Source organism: Barbatula barbatula, assembly GCF_947034865.1.
Source record: "Barbatula barbatula genome assembly, chromosome: 21".
In the NCBI taxonomy this organism is placed as follows: Eukaryota; Metazoa; Chordata; class Actinopteri; order Cypriniformes; family Nemacheilidae; genus Barbatula; species Barbatula barbatula.
Window position 1 is genome coordinate 19,844,687 of NC_136784.1, and position 24,812 is coordinate 19,869,498.

The 24,812-nt window shown below is 40.1% G+C and overlaps 1 protein-coding gene across 1 annotated transcript in view; it reads left to right on the forward strand.

The window, feature by feature from the left end:
- Positions 1 to 459: 459 nt before the first annotated feature.
- Positions 460 to 24,812, forward strand: part of ptprua (protein tyrosine phosphatase receptor type Ua) — a gene marked incomplete at its 5' end in the record, with an annotated part of 184,481 nt that continues 160,128 nt past the window's right edge. The window contains one exon of the mRNA XM_079485390.1: positions 460 to 529. Coding sequence (XP_079341516.1) covers positions 460 to 529 — 70 coding nt within the window. The remainder of the gene's footprint in view (positions 530 to 24,812) is intronic.

Genomic DNA, 24,812 nt, shown 5'->3' on the forward strand with positions numbered 1-24,812 from the left:
GTTTTGTGGTTTAGTCATGTGACGTAAGACGTTTGACTTATTGACGACATCGCTGCCTCATGACCTCTGTTTGCTGGCCTGGGTCTCGCTGGTTTATAAAGAAGTCCAATGACTGAACACAGTTTGGTCCTAAATCACCATTTGACTGATTTGGCAACATTAGCATGTCAAGTAAACCCGGTCGGTAAACAAGTGAGTCCTGCAGGAGTGTTTACAGCTGGATATTGACGAAGTTTTATGTCGAACGTGTGACGGCCTCGCTGTTGTTCGTCCACGGGGAGGCGCTGCAGCTCTTCCTCTGGACACGGGACTCTGTAACTGCAGGGGTTAAATCAGAGTTGTGAGGGGCTATAAGAGTTTGTCTTGACGTCAGCTGGCAGATCTGAGGTCTGTGCTGCGAGTCTCCGGCAGCAGGATATTTACTCTAGTATTTCACCTGCGTTTACTTGCGGACTAAACATGCACGTGTTTGCGCTGCTGCTGTTTGTCGTCGCCAGGGTCTGCGCTGAAGGTCTGGAGGGGCCAACAGGTACGACATTCGGTTTCCCTTCACAGCACCATGGACAGAGTCTCGAGGACTTACACGCGCGCGCTCTCGGTGCGCTGACGAACTTCACGCAACTTTTATCCGGACTGACGAACACCGCGCGCTTCAAACCCGCTGCACGAGACGATCGTTGTCGGTCTGTGGGAGTTGTTGCGCGTGTTTTTAACAACATTTACTCAAATATTTGAAGAACAGTCTGAAGGGATGTAGAATACGAGCTTGATTCCGTTATAAAAGTCACATGAAGAGCTTATAGAGACAGAAACACAAAGAAACAATTTTGTCTATTTAGTTTCGTCGACGTTTTAAAATTGTGAGATGTTTACTCTATTATTGAAGTATTTACTTTGTCCTGTTTTTTTATTAATTTACTATTAGAAAATGCCCGTGGGAGTTATTTAATATTTGATCAGACACACGTGAAGAGTTTAGAAATTTTATTTTTGACTGAAGATGGTTGTGTTGTGTCGTGGTTTGCGAGTCCCGTGTCAGCTTCCACATTCATTCAATCAATTGTGTTAAACACAATATTGCAGCAGAAAATTCACACTTTCTGAGGTTTGGGAATTCGAATATTTCGTAACAAACACATAATGATCACATCAGCCTTTGTTTACACGTGTTGTTCTGTGTGTTCACCTGCTCTTTTATTCACTCAGAGCTCGTGAGGTGGTTTCGTGGTCGTGGAGATTTTGAGGAGTTTATTGGTTGTATTGTGTTGTTATCTTCGAAAACTCAGTCAGATTACAGCATTTGACAGTGGAGTGTGTAGGAGGTAATGAGACCTGAGCGTTTGTGTGTGTTGTGTCTATGTGGTGTGTGTGCGCGCGCGCGCTATTGAGGGTGCGTATGTGTGTGCTGTGTCTATGTCTATGTGGTGTGTGTGTGTGTGTGTGTGTGCTGTGTCTATGTCTATGTGGTGTGTGTGTGTGTGTGTGCTGTGTCTATGTCTATGTGGTGTGTGTGTACACGCGTGAGGATGCGTTTGTGTGTGTGTGTGTGTGTGTGCTGTGTCAATGTCTATGTGGTGTGTGTGTGTGTGTGTGCTGTGTCTATGTCTATGTGGTGTGTGTGTACACGCGTGAGGATGCGTTTGTGTGTGTGTGTGTGTGTGTGTGCTGTGTCTATGTCTATGTGGTGTGTGTGTACACGCGTGAGGATGCGTTTGTGTGTGTGTGCTGTGTCTATGTCTATGTCTATGTGGTGTGTGTGTACACGCGTGAGGATGCGTTTGTGTGTGTGTGTGTGTGTGTGTACTGTGTGTGTACTGTGTCTATGTCTATGTGGTGTGTGTGCGCGTGAGGATGCGTTTGTGTGCGTGTGTGTGTGTGTATGTGGTTGCAGTTGAGGGTAAGAAAGTGTCTCTCCTGCAGTGAACCGAACAAAAAATGAGTGGGCATTTCAAAAATGCCTTCAAGGGCACAGAAGGCTTGTACAGGCAATGCCACATTTTACGGAATAGTTCAGACCAAAACCAAAATCCTGTCATCATTTACTCACACAGCTTTATCCTTTCAAACCCAATCAACTTCTTTTAGAACCACAATTCAGTGACCGTATCAATCAAGATCCAGAATTATAAAACAAACAAATAAATAAATGTATACAAGCAGCCCTATTACAAGTTAAACGATAGCTTTTTATTTCAGTGTGCTGGATATTTCATTACTTTAGCTGTCTTGCTGGTAAATTGTGTGTTTCTTTAGAAATGATATTTCTTGTCTGTCTATGTTCAGGCTATTACATCACATGACATGTGTTGTCTACAGTATCAGTTTTTCTGAGTAAACACATTTAAGTCATTTTTTGTCAGTTTTGGGACTTGATGGATGTGGTCACAAAAAGAGCTTAAAATGTGTCAGTAATACATGTAATTCATGTTTTCTTATAAATATTGTTGGGTGAACTACTAACCAGTCGAACACACAACGTGTTGCTTCTACTATAGACACTATAGGGTAACGCTTTAGATTACAGCTCGCAATGTGCCGCAGAATTAACAGCGTAACTACTTGTAACAATAATATTCCTCTACAGTAGATAAAGCGGAACAATATGTGAAGTTTAGGGAATAAAGGGGTAAGAGTAAAACATATTTATGAGGGAACTGCATGCCATATAAACATCCAAATCAAAGCTCTCTTGAACTCTAGATATATAGTCTTAAAAGATCGACATTGATTTGGCACATTTTACACATTAAAACTCATCAAAATAACTCATAGTGACCAACAGTTCTAAAATCAATCAAAAGAATGATGAACACATAATATCCCCCTGTTTCATGTTTGCTATAATATTAAAACGAGAACCCCGTGTTTAATTAATATCCACAGTAGTTTATTTATGCGTACATTACTACATTTCCACAGTCTTTTGCCCCAAACTTTGCATATTGTTCCCATTTATCTACATATATGTACTGTAGAGGAATATTATTGTTACAATTGGTTACGCTGAATTTTTTTGCAATTATACGGTGCCGTAATCTATACCCGTGATAGAGATTGCAGGCAGTTTTTCACTTCCTAATGTCTCTTTAGGTTCTACTGTTCCAGTATTGGCCTTCCTCACTGTCTCTGACATGAACAATAGACAAACATACATTATGCATTTACTAAGATAGCAAAGGAGAAATATTGCTCTGTTTATTTAAAGATAAAGCAGCTAGTATTTCGTTTTCTAGACCAAATATAATTGTGTGAAAAGACATCTAAAGTAAGCTGTCCGTTCGTCCTTCATATCACGTTTTTTTTTGGCATGACACTGAATGGAAGAGTGACAGAGCACCAGAATGCATTAAAGAGAGAGGGTGCGGTAGTTGAGAGATTAGATTGAAATGGGTTCGAGCAGTGTCCTCCAACCCACGACAGCCCACCAGAGTCAGTAGAAAAGGGCACGGGTGGGTGTTTACATGATGAAGAAGGGCAAGTGCTGAGAGATTCATTCTCTGAAAGAGGATTTACCATCTTCTTCTGAGGATATCAAAGAGTTGGGCTGTTTTTCATCTCATCAGCACACAGCTTCATGTCTTAATGTGTTGCTCTTATAGATGCTTTGTGAAGACGAACAGCTCGAGTCGTCTGTTTCGGCTGATGTGGTTGCCATTTTAACGGATTAGTTCACTCCGAAATTAAAACTGTCATCATTTTCTCACCCCTTTGTCATCTCAATCCCATACGACTTCCGTGAACACAAAAGGAGTCATTTATCTCCAGGATGGTCACACTGCCTCTTTCCATAGAATGAAAGTGTAAAGACAAGCCTGTCACGCTCTGAAAAGGACAATGCACCATCAATGTAATCAATCTGACTTCTGTGCTGTTTTATAAAACCATACGTGAGCTTTCTATGTAGAAGTGATTTACTAAGACTCTTCCCACCTTCTTGGTGTATGTGAGCATGTATCAGGTCTGACGTCAGTTACACCAAACACACGAGTGATTTATACTGTGCCTGTATGTTGTTTTGTACTAACGGCTAATGGTGTGTGCTTTTATTGTATAAAAAAGAGCAACATAAAAATGTCATTTCAAAGTTTTGTTCTTCTGCAGAACACAAATGAAGATGCGAATGTTGACAACCAAACGACATTGAATCCCATTGACATCCATTGTATGAACGCAAAACCACTGAGACATTTCTCAAAATATCTGCGTTGTGTCATTTACAGGTTTACAACCACATGATGACAGAATTTTTATTTCTGTAAACTAACCCTTTTAACCTGACTTTTATGTAGTTAATTGTAGTTGCTTTGTTAACAATGCACAACTTAAGTCATTTGTATTCGCTGCGGTTGCTATTTTAGTTTCTCACCAGGAGTGGTTGAGAAAATCTGGCGTGTTGCATTCGTGTGTGGAGGTTGTTTCTCGTTGACGTGTTTCGCAACGTTCCTCCTTAGCAATCTCGCATAAAGCTTGCTGATCATCGTCTCTCGTGCAGGTAACTGTTCATGTTCCTGTCCCTATATCTGAGCAGACAGCCCTCAGAGATCTCGGACCTCTGAAACCCTATGCTGCGCTCACCCCGCAAGGCATCATGGGATAGCACGCAGGGGCTGTCAGCTCTCTCCTCCAGGTGCTGTCACTGTCTTGTTGCTCTTGCTGCTCCCAGAAGCCATTACGGGACAGATGGTGTTCTGCCAGTGGGGCGTCAGGTCCTGTCACCCAGTGTTTTGCCCACATCAGCCCTCCGCTGCATCCCTCCTCGCTATTCTGTCAACAGAGCAATATGCTTTTAGCAACGGGAGACTTTAATATTTCCGGTTTTATTCTCACTAGCGTACAGATAATTGTAGTGTTCAAACGCCAACAGATGGACTGAGAAGACTGACTCAAGTCAACACAGTTAACACAGAACTGTTATAAACTGTGACATAATTCACTGATGATGCTAATGTGAACTTCATAAACTGCTGTGCTGGCATTCTAATACATTCTGTGTTATTACTGAAGGCAAGTTTGATTTGAACGGTAATAAACTAGCACAGTTTCATAAATTCATTTTCCAAAATGAACAAATTTTGTCCTAACCCTCTTTGGATGAAAAGAGTTATTTAAGAATAAAGGAGGAGTCAGGGGGAGGAAGGATGCTGTCAATGAAAAAAGGTTAACGGCTGTTTATACAGTATATGCTTGGAATAATGATTGTCAACTGGAAACCACAAAGCAGGGCACCCAAAACCTCCCAGGTGTTATAATAATCACTTGTAACATCCTAGCAACTGCATAGCAACAGACCGAAAAACACTTAACAACATCTCGGCACCAAATAGCAATGGCCACCTAGGACCCCCTTGCAACTGTGTGCTAAGTTGACACCTAAGCAGCTGCATAGCAATACCCAGGCAACAACCCACCTTAACATTTAGCTGCATAGCAACATGCTAAAATGATCTAGAACACCTTAGCAACTGCATAGCAAGACCATGGAAACAATCCAGAACACCTAAACGACTGCATGGCTACATGCCAAATGCTTCATAATGCAACCGCATAGCAACGCCCTGGCAACCACCAACAACACTTTAGAAACTGCACAGCACCAGGCCTTTGTCGTAACTAGCAGTGCTCTAGCCACCCAGGACACCAGGGTTACTACATATTAGCTACATGCTAAATGGACTTCCCAGATAGAACAGCTGCATCTGTAAGATGTCTGCCAAAGATTAGGAGATCTGGAAAACATCTACGTCTCAGAGACGTATTGCAGAAGAGCAAAATAACATCTCCCAGATGTACATGTGCTATCAGAATTATTACACCTAAACAGACCTGGCAACCACCCACAACACCCTAGCAAGAGCATAGGAGCATGCTAAACACCTGTCAGAGCCAGCAGCTGTATGAAGATGACCTGAACACCAGTGACATCATCACAGAACGCTATGCACACATTTCCTTCAGAAAATCATCGAATCAGCTTGTGACTGCAGTTTTGCTGCATTTGTGACAGACATGCTGAGCTGAACTAAAACTCTTTTGACACACACACACACACTCGCGCTGTCATCTCGCCGGCGGATTGGCTAAACTCCAGCTGCTACCGTGGCAACATGAAAAGTATGAAAGTCCTGAACTGCAGGAGACACTGTCACCCTTCCTGCACATGAAACTCACCTTCTCACGTCCTACACGTCTGTTGTCAGTTATCCTTGCTTTGGTAAGCACTGTTAAAATAAGTGCAAACAATAAACTTCAATACCGTATAAAAGTTTTATGTAATTCTAAACTGTTCCTCTCATTATTTACTTTTACAGTACACTTTATGTACAGTTAAAGTATGAATACATAAGCAAACAAACACTTGGCATGGAGTCAATGGGAAAGGTGACTTTAGCAGGTGTGGGAGTATACTGTAACACCTGGGATAACAGCTGCTGCCCTTCCCCACCGGTGACCCCTTCACCCACATCGTCACCCACTGAACAGAGGTTTGTTCAAGGGCATGTGGAGGACATGAGCAGACTTTCTTGGCATATTATGCTACAAAGTTTGCATGGTTATATCTCAAACGCATTCTACCTGACGCGTGACATGGGTGAATGATGTGTAGTACTTTGCGCTTGATGGGCTGCTGAGTGTCTGTGGTGGTCTGTGGCAGTGTGCTCCATAAGAGACCGACCATAACCTGTTCATCCACAGGATTAAGCGTTCATTGGATGCTGGACCGTTACAGAAAGCACGAAGACAATGAGAAGATCACAGACTCCAGCCCTCCCGTTACGACCCTGTGACCTCTCGCCCCTCCTCCTCATGTCTGGGCTATTGTTGAGAATTGAGTCAGTGCATCACAGATGTTGTTGTGACTGGAGACAAAACAATGTCAATAATAATGTGACCTCAATCAAACTTACGAATGACATAAACATCAAAAGAGCATTTTATATAGTCGATTGAACCGAATTGCTATTGTTCTCTCAAAGTGTCATTGTGTTATGTTTATGTTTTTTTGGGTGGTTATCCTAGAGGAATGATTGACCTTTGTTGAGATACTTACCTGTACTCCAGTCAGCCTCCGTTGAGTAATGTTGGCAGTGGAGGTGAACCCAAAGGGATTGTGTTATTTAGAGAGAAGTGTGGATTGATTGACGTCCGTGTGAGCGTCTGATGTTCTGACTGGCAGCGCTCTGTCAGCCTCGCGCCATTATTGAACCTGAGTGCTTTGGAACGCACCTTGGTTTAATGCAACCACAATTTCTGTGTTACGGAGAGAAAAGGTAGCGCAAAAGGAGTAGGAGGAATGGGTGCTAGGGGAGACGCCTTCAAAGAACGGAGGCAGAGAAAATATTTGAAAAAGAAGGGAGAGATCATCTCGCTCATCAAGCCTCCCACTTCCGATGCTTTCCAGCACTATTTTTACACCGCAGAACACTGACGTGAAAGAAAACAAATGTTTCGTGCAGTGACGGCAGCATCCCGGAGGTTTTGGCAGGCCTGGATGCTGATGGGGAAGAACCAAGAATGGACCCTTTGGCTCCTGATATGTCCTTAGTCGTCCCAACCGAAATAAGCCGTCTCCGTTCCCTCCCACATCCCACACTGGTTTATTGTCTTCATTCCCCAGACAACCCATTATTACACACCGAGCCGGAAAGTGGGTCGTGTTTTGGAAATGAAATCTACATTCCCTCGCTCTTTCTTTCTTTGTTGTCTGTCGCTCTCTCGGTCATGCCGAGCAAGGAAAAAGACAAAACCAGGTCTTAATTAAGTCTGCCAGTCATTTTGGTATGGAGACAGATCCACGTGGCGTCCTAATCGCACCAAACAAATCTCCATTGTTAGCGCTGGATCCGGGGACAATGAAAGCCCGTTCTGTTGCAGATGAATTGAGGGCACAGATTAGAGTTAGCATCAAGGAGAATTGAGTTTTGCGCTGTTGTTCTCAAGCTGTCTCGCTTCTATTCAACAGGCAGAGAGGGAGAGACAGATGTAGAGGATCCAGCTTAACCTACTTTGACACCGATCTGCTCATTTTTCAACTCTTAACCCAAAGCTGTCACACGAGTCCTGCCTGTTTAATTAATAATCTGTCTTGAAGGGATTAGAGACGATTTTATCACACACTTTACTGATTCTGTGATGTTCATGTGATCAAACAAGGCTTGAAAGTTTTAAAGTGGAAGAATTTGACAGTTTATGCATCTCTGGATTGAAAGCTGGTCAGTAGTAGAAAGTTTCTTGATGTTACTTTCTAAAAAGCTCCAGTTTAAGTGCATGCTTTTACATCGATTTTTTCCATGGCTTCTTAAACACGCTGGATATTCACACCACTTTCATGTTGGATGGATGGTGTTTATCAAACACGATGTCATAAATACCAGCGGCACTTTCTGACTTTTCCGAGTGGGAGGCGCATCGATTAAGGAATCATAGTTATTCTTGACGGACCGAAGATCCTACAGCAAGCAACTGAAATCTCAAGTGTTGACCTGTGAGATGAACACACAGAGATCATTGAACAAACTGAGTCAAACAATAAGACTGAATCCCGAGGGCTGATGAGCGAGGCTCTCGTCTGTCAGAGCAGATGCTTTCATCTCAACACCCGTCTTTTTTTGAAGATGACGTTTACACAGATTGTGGCTCTAGGTGTAAAAAGTAACAGTTGTGTGAGCGTGTCAGAAAGGCAATGACGTGTGTGTGTATGAAATGAAGAGAGCAGAGGTTTGTCTTGAATATTTGAATTTTAACTGGCTTGAGAATTGTGAATACTTTAAAGTGTCATTCTTGTTTGACAGGAGGAAGAGCTTCAAGGCTGAGCCATTTACCACAGAATCCTAGAGGAATGAGACACGAGGAACTCTCGTGTGAAATCCTTGTGTGATTTACTCAACCTCAAGTTGTTCCAAATCTGTATAAGTTACTGTGTTCGATGAACACAGAGATGCTTATAACTGAACAGTTCTCGGACCCCATTTACTACCATAGTAGGAAACATTACTTTTTTTTGTTTTTGTTCTGTTGGACAGCAAACAGTTTGAGGGCACTTTTGACAACCATTGTCATTTCTCGATCTATGGTAGTCAAATGGGTCCAAAAACCATGACATTTATACAGGTTTGGAACAACTAGAGAATGAGTCATTCGTGACAGAATTTTCATTTTTGGTTGAACTACCCCTTTAAGAACCCAATAGTTGTTATCAGTAAAACTCCTCAGGATATTTCTGTATGGTGTCTGACTGAGGTTTTAGCTGTTTGGGGGTTTGTTTGGATGGGAAGGATGTGTGTGCTATCAATATCAATATTTCCCTGTCATATTTCACTCCAGAATGAAAGCGTGTTTAACACAAAATATTTTGCATTAAAAGATGGAGAGTTGTCGGAGCCGATAGCCTTGCAGTAACATGCTTCGACATATAGAGCTGTTGCGCTCCGGGCAACCCGAGTTCGAATCCTGGTTCCCAATCCCGCCCTCTCTACAACACAGATGTCCAAAACAAAGGCAAAAATGCCCCAAAATAAATCTTAAAAAAATATAAGATGGAGAGTTGTGTTGTTATTAGCTGTCAATGAAAGTGTCTGCAAAACAAATGAATTCAAATGTTTTAGTAAGAAGAGACTTTATTTTTTCATCGGGATATTTTGATGGCACTCCTCACGAAATCTCACTACAGAAATTAAATTCTCAAGAATCAAAATGTTATTGCTAAAGTCTGTACAGTAAATAAAAAATCTTCAAGTTTTTTTGTGGGATATGCCTTGGATGCGTTCTCGACGGGTTTATCGTGAGGTTTACGTCTCACTGGCTTCATCTCCTTACACACACACACACACACACACACACGATCCATTTGTAGTTATGAGATGGCACCAGTGTATTCCAGCTCGGTGACATCACAGGACTCGTGCAGAGCTGAGCGAGATGATCTGAATGCAGAAAAGCCAAATGCCACAGAGGAAAAAATGACACTCATTATCAGAAGCCACAGGAGTGAGGGAGATGAATGTGTGTGTTGTGAGAGGTCATTCGAAGGATGCTTTTCATCAGGACATTGATGCTTATATGAGACCTGTGATAGATTATCTGTGTGTGTGAGAGACAGTAAAGCCCTTCTCTTCAAAGCTCACAGCAGCCCTTGTGTGTTCAGCATCAATGCCAGTTTCATTCCCCTGTGTGTGTGCTAAGATGTTTTTAATTGTGATTCACCAGAGCATTTAACATTGCACAGACCGACAGTGATGTTCCTTCGAATGTTCAAATCTCAAATCATAATATTTTATGCAAACGTTTGCCCTTTCACGTTCCAATAACATTATTGTTATCTAATTCATTTCCTGTATTAGGTTGATAAACTTTGGGACAACAAGATCTCAAGTTTACATTTTTCAATGTTTGAAAACATTGCTCAAGTAGACTAATAAAAAAGACAAAATTTGGTTTGTTACAGTGTGGCATGTTTTCTGTAATTTTGCTGTAACATTACATGACTCAACAAAACATTGGCTAAGTGCACACTGCAGATTAATTCGGCTGTCACTTCATCTTTAATGCTTAATTCCGTTCTGTTCACTTCACTAATTTACGCATTCTACTACCCAATTAAAAATGCAGGTAGTGGCAACCGCATATATCTAAATTCCACACAGTGTGTATGGAACCGAACTCAACAACTAGTTGTTAATAACGTATTTAAATGTGCGTCAGTGATATGTCTTCATCTCTTCGTGAGGTGCAAGAAAATAACAGGAAAGAAGACTTTCACACATTTGGACATACACAGAGCTTGCTGCTCCTTGTGGTGAAGATCAGGGTTCGAATTACGGGGGAGCTCGGCTCGGCTCCCCTGAAAAGGACCTTGGCTCCCCTGAAAGCCTACTTTGAGACATTTAGGGGGAGCTCTAAAATACTGTCCATTTTTTGTGTCGCATATAGATTTTGATTTTCTGTACATTAAGGTTCCTGAAATAAATGATGATATTAAAAACGTTGGCGCCAGAAACCACCGCTGCGATCTGCAGGGGACCAGGCGATCATGCAACACCTTTCAACTGGACAAAAAAGCAATGGAGTTTAATATTTAATATTGATGTATTTTTTTTTATAATTGTTATGTGAGTTATTCTGTTTTTATCATGATTTGCATGATGTGGGCCTGAGCGTGGTTGATTCAGAACCGTGGACAGAGCGGTTTGCCCTAAAACTGACTGACGCTTGCGTTTTGAAGTAAACGGTTTACTAAGTAAACAATAGGTTTACTGTAAACCTATTGTTTTAAATGCCCGAACATACACCAAAAGTCGGTCAGGGAGGATCGGAAAATAGGGCTCCCCGAAAGCCACTTTGTAATTCGAACCCTGGTGAAGATGCAGTGTTGCCAAATATTAAAAACAGCAAACAAAGAAAAACTCAACAAAAAAAAACCTAAAAAGCCACATGATTTACATTTAATTGGACAGAAAAATCTCATAGATCGCATATAATACTTTATTAACTCTTAAAGTGCTAAGACCAAAACAACAAGCATAAAAGCTTGTGTATGTGGCCATTGTCTGAATGTTAAAGACACTTTCATCCAAAGATGTTTGAGTCTGATTGAACTCTATTCACACCTCTACTGTATGTTTGGTAACAGACGGAGGCATGAGTAAATCACGGCGTGGGCTATTTGACAACCTGGATCATTCCTGTAACGGTTGCATCAGTGAGCTTGTGTGAGAGAGAGATCCACAATACGTCCCGGTGTCTATCCGTGACCTTCAGAGAGTCTTTACACACGTGTGTCAAGAGCTCCACCGGCCTCGTCTCTCATACAGTTTCTGGGACAGTAGAACAAAGGGTGAAAATGAGGGAGCGAATCGTCTAAGCCCGCAGAGGACGAGTTTATTACTCCCACCCCCGTGACCTTTCATGAAGCATTGTGGGTCAGTGTCACAGATAAATGAGAGGACTGTCGGATTGATCTTTTATCCCTCAGAGGGGGGCACGAGGAGGGAGAGTGAAGATAAGATGGAGGAAATGAGAACAGATAGATGCTCAGAAGCGCTGCAGTCTTTCACAGTCCAGCACTTAGAAACATTTAACAGGACGGTTCATGTGACAAAACACATTTGACACTATTTACTTGTCTTCATGTCATTGCAACTGAAGAGCTGAAATGAGTCTGTGAGTCAAATCTGTAAAAAAGAGAAAGAGAAGTTTTCACAGTGTTCCATATGATTCAAATGTATTGTGACCAGGGACTGTTACACATCATCAAAATACACGTATCATCATCCTCACATTTCTCTACGATAAAAAACAAGCTGGAACAACTTATTTTTAAAGTTTAAAAAGATTAAAAAATGAGCTAAAACTAGTGCTGCCAGTTTGGAGAGATTCAGACAACATGGGGTAATAGATTGTGACAGCACAAATCGAGCACATTAACATCTATGCATTTGGCAGACATCTGAAGTGACATACACAGTTGTGTATTCATGTACAAACATTATTTGTATTTTATTATGCGTTTCCGCTGGGAAACAAACTGCTAAGGCAAAGCTCTGTCAATTGATCTAGAGAAACACATTGAAGGAGTCTGAGCATCATGAGATAGAGAGTGATGGAACACATCAGAAACATTCCTGTTTCATATCTACCAGCATATCTCACAGCACAAAGGAATGATATCGATTATTTCATGATGTAGGGTTACATACAGTGAGCACAGATCTCATACGACTGTATGTGTTTGTTTGTCAGGTGTCATTGGTGTCCATATACAGCGCTTACCGTCAACTAGAATGATGGGGTCGATCATTATGTCATATATAAATATGTGACAGCAATTGCATTCCCACGAAACCTGTGATCATACATTTCAATGACAAACTGTATTTATAAGATATGTTTGAAAAACTAAAAGGCTGTTTCATGACAGAGAACGCCACAGATTCCCAAAGACAAAGTTCAGAGGAGTAATATGAATTCAGACAGGAAATGAGTGAAACTATCCTCCTCAGATACAGCAAGTCATACAGAGAATTATAAAAAAAGAAACAAGTCTTACTGAAGCCCAACTCTCTAAAAATAGCATTATGAACACCAGCTGTTAATTATTAAAACTTTTACAAAATTCCTTATTCCAGTAGGATTTCTGTTGGTTCCTATCTGGAAGATGACATCCCAGCAACAGAAACAACCCATTACCAGTGGAGTCCCACAGAGATCATTATAGCTTCCATTAAAACCCATACAATTCCCATTATAACCATTCAATTCTGTAGAACTTCTGGCTTTTTCAGCAGGGATCTACGACTAGCTGTCTACATCCTACACGCACCATATACTGTACGTAGTTTGTTAAATAGTGGTATGCAAATGTGGTCACAACAAAAAAATATAAATTGGACATAGTATTTGGATTCTTTAAAGGCACAGTATGTAAGAATAAGGTAACGTTTGAATGCAGAGAAAGACAACTTTGAACATTTAAAATATCAACACAAGTTGTCCTTGCAAGCAATTGATTTAGCTTTTTATAGAAGGACTTAATCTAACCATTTCCGCAATAAACCTTTTGAAGCAACGACCGTCATGGGGATTTTTAGTGTATGTATGACATCAGTTCCTCTCACACAGGTGTCCTAAAAGAGTGAGACTGACGTGTCCCACTAATATCTGACAACCACCGTGTTATAAAGACACATTTATCCTGAAGAGTGTGGTTGTTCGGTCTTTTCTTTTCTAAATAAATGCCACACGCTTTTGATATTTTATTCTCTAAAGCAGTGACATTTTCTAAGTGTGGTATTGATGGAGACACTTTCTTTGCCCACGTCTCAGCTCCCCTGTGTGTGTTTCCACCCACATTTCTCTTTCAGTTTGTGTGATTCTTCATTTATCAGTCGTGTGCTCGCGTTGTGTGATGCCTCTCAGTCCATCTCTTTCCTTTGTTTTGCGCAGCTACCATTTGTAGTTTAAAGGGAAAGTTCAAGTAAACATGAAAAGGATGCCATCATTAACTTGCATGTCGATCATTTTCTCATCCTCAATGACTGTGAACACAAAAGGAGCAGAATAATAACATTGCTCTTTAAATACAGCAAAAGCAGAAAGTGATCTGTGGGCTGTCTATCTCCACAAAATACATACGAGTAAAAACAATCTTTTCCTGAGACAGCTGTCTTATGGTCCAGGGTTTTTCCTGGCTCAAAATGAGGCGGAGGTGGTACCATCCTTATCTTGTACACACATGCATATGAAGGCCTCCCGTCCCTTTAAGTGGCCTAACCAAACGTTTTAAAACATACAAATTTGAAGAAAATGACAATTATTACATTTATGCATTTTGGCAGATACTTAAAAGCGACTTACATTGCGTTATCCTATACATTTGTTTCTAAGTATGTACAATCCCCTGAGATCGAACCCACAACCTTGGCGTTGTTAGCGCCCCACTCTTACCACTGAGCTACAGGAAAGCTTATTAAGTTATATAAAACATTTTAAACTATCTTTAAACTATTATCTTTTTAAACTAACTTTTCAGCGCATAATAGCCAACTTAATTTACTAGTCTTACTAAATGAGCAAAGCTCGTTCACATCCTGCGTACACTTGTGGTTCACTTAGCTTTGAATGATTCACTGATCTTTTATATTTGCTAGGGACTGAAAAGTTTCAACAGTCCAAACTAATTGGTTTGAAGGAGCCATTTGTTTACGTGTCGTTCTGATCGCAATGTGCTTTCATACTCGCTGTGTAGCTACAGTATAACTCGGATTCAGCGAGCCAACTGCACATCTTAAAACATTACACATTGATGTATGCCACGTTAATGTTAAGATGGACGCAAAACAAACAATGTTGGGTAACGCTTTAGATTACGACCCGCAAAGAACTGCGTAAGCAGACTGATCTTACATTTACATTTAGTCATTTAGCTGACGCTTTTATCTAAAGCAACTTACAAAGAGTTCAGGGAGCAATAAGCGATATGTCATATGAGCAATAATACAATGTTACTAGTTTCAACAAAAGCTAGACCATTACCTGTTGAGAGAAAAGGGTTAGTGTACTTTTTTATTTTTTATTTGTCTGTCAAGTATTCACAGAAGAGATCAGGACCGACCAGGAAGGAACTGTGAAGGAGAATGAGCGGGAAAGCGATTTACTGCCCTTATGAGAAGGCATTACAAGACGCCGCTCGTTTGCTGAACGCAGGGTTCTTGATCTGAGTGTAGGAGTGTAGAAGTATGCAGGTGCAGATCCAGTGATAGTCCTGTAGGCAAGCATCAGTGACTTGAATCTGATCTGGGCTTCAACCAGTAGCCAGTGGAGAGAGATGAAAAGGGGTGTCACATGAGCCCTTTTGGGCTGTTGGAAGACGAGGCGTGCTGCTGTGTTTTGAACCGGCTGAAGTGGTTTGATAGCAAGGAGAGCATTGGAGTAGTCCAACCTTGAGATTACCAGGGCCTGGACAAGGAGTTGTGCCGCATGCTCAGTGAGGTAGGGTCTAACCTTTCGAATGTTGAATAAGGCATATCGGCATGATTGCATTGTCTTTGCAATGTGATCATTGAAGGACAGCTGTTCATCAAATATGACTCAGATGCTCCTGGCTGTTTTGGAATAATATATATTTTTTTAAATTGGAGTACTTTTCTCTGTAATTAATGGGAAAATAGTCAAGTTTTGGGTTGTTACAGAGTAAGTGGTGCTTGTTACCCCCTTGCTCTGTGTAGATACAGCATAAGTAGTGCTTGTTACCCCCTTGCTCTGTGTAGATACAGCATAAGTAGTGCTTGTTACCCCCTTGCTCTGTGTAGATACAGGATAAGTGGTGCTTGTTACCCCCTTGCTCTGTGTAGATACAGGATAAGTGGTGCTTGTTACCCCCTTGCTCTGTGTAGATACAGCATAAGTAGTGCTTGTTACCCCCTTGCTCTGTGTAGTTACAGGATAAGTGGTGCTTGTTACCTCCTTGTTCTGTGTAGTTACAGGGAAAGTGGTGATTGTTACCCCTTGTTCTATGTAGTTACAGCTTAAGGATAACATATGCAGGCCGTAAAATGAAGTGAAACATTTTACCCCCTTGTTCTATGTAGTTACAGGTTAAGTATAACATCTGCCGGCTGTAAAATGAAGTCAGATTTTTTTATCCTCTTTTTCTATGTAGTTACAGGGTACAGTGTACAATAAATATACACAAATCGATATCCTTCGCTTTGCAGCAATTATTGTGAAAAATACTTATGTACATTATAACTTATAACTAATTTACTATAATTTATTTAAATGAAATGTTCACTGCTGTTAGGCAAGTAGGTGTGCTGTAGCTGTTGTGAATAAGTCATGTCTTAAAGGTGGGGTGTCCAATTGTCTCAGCCGTTGTTGATGTGCTATTTACCGCAACAAACACACCCCTAACTCCATCTTTATTCTGAGGCGGCACGAAATTTGACGGCACTTTTTTTTATACAGGAAAAACCCTGTTGGTCTTCAGGACTGCTTTTGGGGTCAGATACGGACAGCATGCATATCCATCCCATAGAAAAGAGCAGCTTGTGCCTTCACACAGTCGGGACGGTTTGGATAGGCACAAGGTCAAGTAAATGATGTTGATTTTTTTGTGGTGGTTAACCTTAATATCAGCCTTTCTCGAGCTCAAAGAATCCGGTATGGTGTCAGTCGGAGATGCTGTCCTGAAGGAGCTATCGGAAGCGCTCTGTCAAACTCTCTGATCCTGACAGCAGCAACACGCTGAACAAATATTCACATGGAAGTCTTTCTCATCCCCACCCGCGCTCTTTCGCTCTTTCTCCTTCACTTCTGACAGGAAAATGTGCACGGCTGCAGAACAGCACACACGCTGATGAAGAGCACAATGACATCTGGAAGAAACAAAAGCTCAGTGCTGACTCAGAAACGCATGGCATCTCGTAGCTGTCAGCCGGATATCTGTAAGATCCCCATAAAATCTCTCTTCCCTTTGAAATGAACTTTAAGATCATGTAGATCTTTTGATAATTCATGACTTGTGGGTGCACTTCCCACAGGACATCGCAAATGATGCACGGTAATATGTTGTTCAGATATGCTTTACACAAAAGCATTTGCCAGTTAAATAAATGTAGATCCAACACATAATATGGACAATCCATCAAGAACATCATTTTCTCTTTGACCTTTTCTTCCTGTTTACCCATAATCCTTTTGTAATGAACTCATGTTTGCTCATGTCTTCAGGGATCCACCGACGGGCTTTTTCATTTGCTCCTCTTGGGTGTCGGATATGCCCAGATTTACAGCTGTAAGGCCGAGCTGTGAGGATATTAAAGTCATTCTTTATATCAATTGCATCATGTAGTTCAGTTTATCTCTGCTCTGGGTTTAGGTCACTGTACAGTTGACTATTTCAGCGCAAAAGCCTCCAACATTTTCACAGAGTCCCATGGCGAAGGAGAGATGATGTTCAGTTGTGGTATTCCAGATGGTGGTCTAACACAAAACCATCAGCCTGCAGGATAGAGATTAACTCATGCGCATTAAGATCTTAAGTCATTTTGTGGGCGTGTTTGTTCCCTCGCCTGATTTGTATAATTTATTTAGTGAATCACACATGAAAACAACACAAACTCCGCATGTAAACATCACTTTCAGCATGTGAAAGACTTCCGGCGGTATTCCGCAAAGTGCTTTAAAGGAGAGGGAAACGATTTATTATGCATTTCCAACACGATCTGATGAGGAAAACATAACAAGGTGGTGATTTTCTGTGGATCTCAGGGGCCAGTGAGGATTTTTGATCTCATTTGGGATCTATACTGCACATACTCTCTGATACCAATTACATTAATGAATTGAATAACTCGATTCTGTTTCACGCGGCAAAGTCACGGCTCATTCAGAGAGGTCTGGCGGTGGGTTGGAGAGGATTAGCTGGGAGCTAATAGTCATTAGAAGTCCACTTCAGCGTCTGTAATCGACTCTACCCGGGGAATCATCGATACCCTTTTTACCAGACTCCTAATACTGTCTGAGAAATACTGAGAGAAAGAGAAAGTGTTGCTGTGCTGAGATGCAGAATGGTCGACAGATCAGATCATTTAACAGATTCTGCATTTCAGTCTCTTTCTTTCTTAGTCACGTCCAATCTGTAGTTGGAGAATTAGTGTCTGCAACACACCTGTGATAGTGCACACTACTTCATAGACCCAAAATTTCCATCCAAAATAGGGCTGTCACAATTATTAAATAATCATTTCATCGCAATTTTTTCAGATAACTGCAATTAAAGAAAATCCTTAGAAAACAAGGGTGATCTGCTCCGTCCTTTTACATCCACCTTCCTTGATCTGCACTCACTGTTATGTTCAAATGACATTTCTTCAACACTTCAGATCTTTTATCAGATTTTTATTTTTGTGTTTTATTAAAGTGATTCCAGGTTTGCTGCATCATCCTCATATCTTATTTTTTTCTGTTCAAGTCACATTATAGGGAGTGTTACTAGTGATTTTCACATTTCTTAATGAATCTGTATTTGATTCATTGAACAAATGAATTGTAATTAATTGTTAGAATTGTCAAAGCCTTTAAAGTTATTTGATAGACAATTAATCGTCAGCTAAATTTCATCATTGTCACAGCCCTAATCTTACATAATTTATATCACGAAACAATGATGGTTTTGTTTTAATTTATTAACATACAAAGTTTTCTATCCAAAAATGTGTGCCAGTTTTGGAAAGCTAGCAGGTTTCAGTTGCCCACTTGAGCAGCTTGCATCACAACTAATGGTTTATTGTGGAAATACTGGGTTGAATGTGCAAAGTTATTAAATAATTACTCACAGACTAATGAATTCATTCATTTTGTAATTGATTCCCCTTACAGAAAATACAGTGGCAGTGCCAGCGATGGGCAGATGGGCCATCAGATTATAATACTGATTTGAAGTAAATTCCTACAAGTACATACATTGAAACCTTACATTATCAAAATAAAATCGTATATGCTAAATATTAAAGGCCCAAACATAGATACTTCAGGGACTCCCATGACAATCTCCAAAGATGTTCAATTTGCCAAAAACAACGATTGTACGAGCAGGGCTCGACATTATAACGTTTGTCCGCGAAAGGAAATGTTTTGTTTTTTTACTTCCCGACCGGACGAGTAACTTGATGAAAAAATAACAGTGCTACTTAAAAATCAGTCTGTGATCAATCTGTCTCTAAGAATAATAAGAATAAATGCATTAGACAGAGCTGCGTGTTTGTGTGAATTGCCTTTGTCATGGCTGTGCTTGTTTATGTGTGACAATAATCAATGGTGCAGCTCATTGAGTCCATTTAACAGATGCGGAATCCTTTTATTTATGTGAATGAGGTGCACAGTTTAAATACTACACGAGTGATGGTTGAGGATTTGTCTGCGTCTGCACTGTATGAGGATGTGAACACACAAACTTCATCTCCAGAGTTGCTCTGAGAGTTTATTTGACCTGGTCCTAAAATGATTTTTTTTACTTCAGCATGCTTGTCAGTTAAAATTCATTCATCCATGTGACTTTCTTTTATTTAGTGGATGAAACTGGATTGAGTATTTAATACTGATGCGCTTTCATGTCCTCGGGTTTGAACGATTTTTGTCTCGCATCCTGAATGACAATTAACACAAACTGATCAATGTTTTCATTGTATTCCGCTCTCACTGGGGATGTCTAGGCTTATGAGGATGAATCTGAGTTATTAGTCATTAGACATACAACCAGACGTTTTAACAGCCCTGTTAGACGTGATTTATGTTTGTGCCAACAAATACACAGTTGGCAGTTACACATGCTGACACAAGACTTACACACAAGAGTCATTGTTGAGTCACGTCTCTCAGTTTGACAGTAATGTGCGGCGAAGTTTGCGTCTCTCATCCAGCGTGGCTCATGGGGACGTGATTATTACGTCTGCTGCATGTTTTGGCCCTGGGACATCATTACCGGCCGTCTCTGGCACATTCACCTTCTCGGCCATTAGCGGCAACAGCCATCCCTGTCTATATTACCATAAACAAGCCGTTAGTCTGTTTAGGACAGCGCTGGTGTCTTATTAAGAGCCTCGAGTCAAGCGTGTGTTTTAAGTCAGGTTTGTTTTTGACTCCATGTTGTTTTTCCTGCAGTGTGCAGGTTAAGTGAAAGAGAAGAGAAGCTGACAACTGGTTGTCATGTTCAGAGGTTGGTAGATGTTTTCTTCTCCTCTGGACCCGTCATTAATTTGTCCGTTTTTGGCGGGCGTGATTGCAGACTCAGCTGACACTTTATCACTGCTTTAGTCGTGGCGAACACTCACCCAGATTGCAAGCCACTCTTAATCATTTGTATCGAGTCATTTAGAAACATTCCGATACTTAATGAACTGCAGTTTTCTCTTTTATTATTATATACGAATAATATATTAGGGTCAAAGACGTTAACATGTCTGCATCAAAATAGGGATACGTTGTCATTCAGTTTAACACAATATTTAGGTACAAATTCAAACAACATGCTCATTCTGATTAAAATATATAAAAGAATAATGGAGCATTTAACATTTTATTGTGCTTTAAACGAGTACATTACAACTAATTCGCATTTGGGGTGAAAGCTGTTGGACATTTAAATAGATTTTTGTTGTAAATGTGCCTGACAAGACTTTTACAATGAATGATATTTCAGTGGTCATCATCTGTTAATCATGGAAAAATTTATGATAATTATTTTTTGGTCAGAAAAACTAAAATGTGATTAAATGAAACAGATTTATTTAATATTCTAACAACAACAATTTAAGGCAGTATAACACTTATTGTTTTTATGCTCAAACCCTTTTCCGTCTTTGACCCATAATCAAAATACTACAAAAAAATAATATCTGTGTTGATATTTCTAAAAGATGAAGCACCTGTTCTCTAAATTATGATCGAGGAATAGTTCTGCCCTGAAGCGTGGTAACAAACTTTTATTTCTGATTAATATTCTTTATGATGTTATCTTGTGTTTTGTGTCCGTATTGATACGCCCAGAGATGAATGTTATTGCTCAGATGTTGCTCATTTATTGCTCAGGAGATTTGATTGAGTTTGCAGATCTTGTAAATATTGACTCAGTTTGACACATTGTTGACGTTTCTTCTCAAACTCTAATGACAGACACATGTGTGTGTTGTTTCTCAAGAGAAATATCTAAGACTTCTACAAGTTTCCATTTGTTTTCCATTGAATCTCAAAGATCTCATATATGTGATGGACAACAAAACCAGTCTTATGGGTCAATTTTTCGAAATTGAGATTTTTACATCAACTGAAAGGTGAATAGTTAAGCTTTTTATGATGTATGGGTTGTTAAGATGGGACAATATCTAGTGGAGATACAAAAGTGTGAAACTCTGGAAGTAAAGGTTGCAAAAAAAATTAATATTGAGAAAATCGCGTTTGAAGTTGTTAATCCGAGGCTCTGTAGCAGGCCATCCACTCACAAAAATATCTTTATGGAACATGATCTTTACTTAATGTCCTAATGATTTTTGCCATAAAAGAAAAATCTATAATTTTGACCCACACAATGTATTTTTGGCTTTTACTAAAAATGTTCCTGTGCTACTTAAGACTGGTTTTGTGATCCAGGGTCACATATATATATATATATATTTCTATAACACTGGACCGTTTCCATCAGTTATTGATTCATTGGTGGATTTATGTTCCTAGAATGCTGAATGTTGCACAGTTTAAACATCTGCATTTAATTAAACGAGACAAATTGAAGCTTGTCTTTACTCATCATTTACTCATATTTACAGATGTGGTGTAAAGAATATTGAGTAAAATGCTGGCCTGTTCCCCACACAGAATATTACATGATTTCTTATTTTATTTTATCCTTTTTTCTTTTAAACACCATCCCTCAGCCGCGTCAGTGCTGTCCTCTTCAAGAGACCAGTCTCTTGCTTATTTGTCCTCTCTGGTGTGATGGTCGGGTTTCCTGCAAACGTTATTCCGGAAACAGATGTGTATCTTGGTCCGATTGGCTTGACCATGATCGCCATACCTTCTCTGGTCGAAGCTGAGCTGCCGATTTGTTCCACCCAAAGTCCAAGACTAAACACTCAACAATTCCTTTACGAAGGTACTGTAAATGCTGCAAGGAGTCTGTTCTTAAAATGAATCCAGAAAGCTTGTAGCCCCACTGAAAATGAATCGTAAAAACTCTGGTGGAACACAAACTGCACCCCTGACTGGCTGGACCCGCTGGTTCAGAGGACTCTCGCTGACCTCCAGAAACCAGCCTGAAACCTGGAGAGGTTTTGTTATGAGAAAGCGAACAGCAGATCCTAAAACTTCAATTAATCAATGTCAAGACTCAGGAGAGAGCATCCAATCCGTGAGCGTCCTGCTGCCTTCTTCTTCTGTTTTATTCTTCATGCGGCGCATCACACGTTTTGCTTTTGCTCAGCCCTCACTCCATACCACTGCACTTCCCTCCAATAATCTGTGAATATTCTTTAAATTGTGGAGGCTGCGGTCTGTTTCAGAGGGCGTCTGGGTCCCTCTGAGCTCACAGGTGCTGCCTGACGGATGATTGCCTCTGATCTTCTCAATGAAACGGGCCGGCGTTACATCTCCATCCCAAATATTGGTCCGTTACCCGTCCTTCTGCAAGCCCAATCACATCGCCTGATTTATTCACTTTGTGTGCTGCAGATGGAAGCGGCTAATGAAAAATAAAACAAAGATGGTGTGTGGGAAGGTCTGGGCCACCGACAGCAGTGTACGGAAGCGAAAGACATTGTAAGACGGGATGATCTTTGTTTCGCCACTGATGTGAAGTCTCTCGCTGACGCAAAGCAATTTCCTCTGGCAAATTGCATTTTCTGCATTGTGTGTATATATGGGGGGGGCTGATTGGGTATGTATAGCATTATCATTTTGTGCTTTATCAGTGGAATCCAAGTGAATTGCATTCTGGGAAAGAATATTTCCTTTTTGCCAAAAATCTGATATTTTCACGTTGAAAAAATAAAATATATTTTTTGAATGTTTAAATGTTCCAGCAACAATGTTTCAATCAGTTTTTATACACTTTTTGAATGTTTATCACTGGCGTTTAATGTGATAAAAATTGTTCAATGTAATTTGAGATAACGTTTCGAGAACATTCGCTTAAAGAGTAAAAGATAAACCATCACAATAAGGTCTTCGGTTGTTGTGGGCAGTAATACTGTATCCACTTGAAAAACTATATATTCTGTGCACCTTTGGCACATTGTTATAAATAAGTATTGATCTGGGATGCACTCATTTTAATGCAACAAAACGGAGTGTTTTGAAAGGACAGTGTGGAAACTGGTATGCAGCAACTGTTACACACGCTCAGATGGTGAGGTGATGAAAACATGAAGGTTTTATGCGTGTTGGTTTATATATGTTTTTGGATGTTGGAGGTCTGCCCACAGTCTCATCTACTGAAGTGCACTAGAGGTTAACTGCTCTGCTCATCCATTTAAATGTCTCAGGTTTTGCCAAATCACATGATCAATCACAGAATAAAAGAGAGTAAAGCTTCTGAACGTCCGCTCTCATCACGATCTGCCCTTTCAGCTTTTTATTCCTTCTCTTCTCTCCTTTATTGATCTTAAATGAAGTGCTGTACAGAGAGACCTATCCGTTCTCATGTGTGCGTATTATATCAACACGCAACTTTCATTTCAAACTACTAAATCCATCAGCAGTAAAATTACAATGATCCCAATCTTCCGCTAACTTATCTTGTATTGTTTAGTATCAAAGGTCAATTGTAAATGATCACTCATCACAGCTGGTAGATTTTATTTTTGCTAAGTATTGGAATAATAATTGACCAATGGCTGCCATCACCACAGTCATCAATTTTGGATTGCTAACAATATAAAGGGATTCTTTTTTTTACAGTTTTTACATGCGTTTTATTAAAAATGTTATCATAACCAGCATTGCATCTGTCACGGTTTCTTTTGAGTTCCCGTTTCCTGTCCTGTTGTGTAGTTATTTCTAGTTGTTTTGTTCATTGGTTCTTGTTTCCTTTGTGTACTGCGAGTCGTTGTATGTTAGGTTAGTGGGTGGAAGTCGTTGGTTGGACATTTAATATGTCATAAATAGATTTTTGCTGCAAATGTGTCTGACAAGATTTTTACAATGAATGACATTTCAGTGGTCGTCATCTGTAAATCAGGGGAAATGTATGATCAGAAAAACTAAAATGCCATTAAATAAAAGTTTTTCATTTTTAGTAGGCTACTTTGTATTTGTAAATATATCTTTTCTGCACAAAATTCAATTTATTTCAGTTGAAATCATTTAATCACAAAAATTAAATTTCAAATAAACTTTTTCTTTAATTACAAAACTAACATTTACTTAAAAAACATGTTTTAGTCTTTAAAACTAGTACCATGCATTCAAAGTATGTACACACATTCAGATTAAAAGATGAAGATGGAGATTTAAAGGAGCAATGTGGGATCTTTTTAGGAGGATCTATGGACAGAAATGCAATGTAAAACAAAGTTGTGGTGTATAAAGACCTTACGTAATGAACCCTTGTGTTTGTATGACCTGAGAACAAGCTACAGTATATTTATCGGAACTCGTCATGTTACGCCGCCGTGCGTGGACATGCATCCTCTTTATTCCACGCAGGCTGTATAAAGACCTTATGCAATGAACCGTTATGTTTGTATTACCTTAGATAAAGCCATATTTATCTACATACAGAGCGGGCCTACATTAACGGAACTCGCCATGTCACACCGCCATGCGCG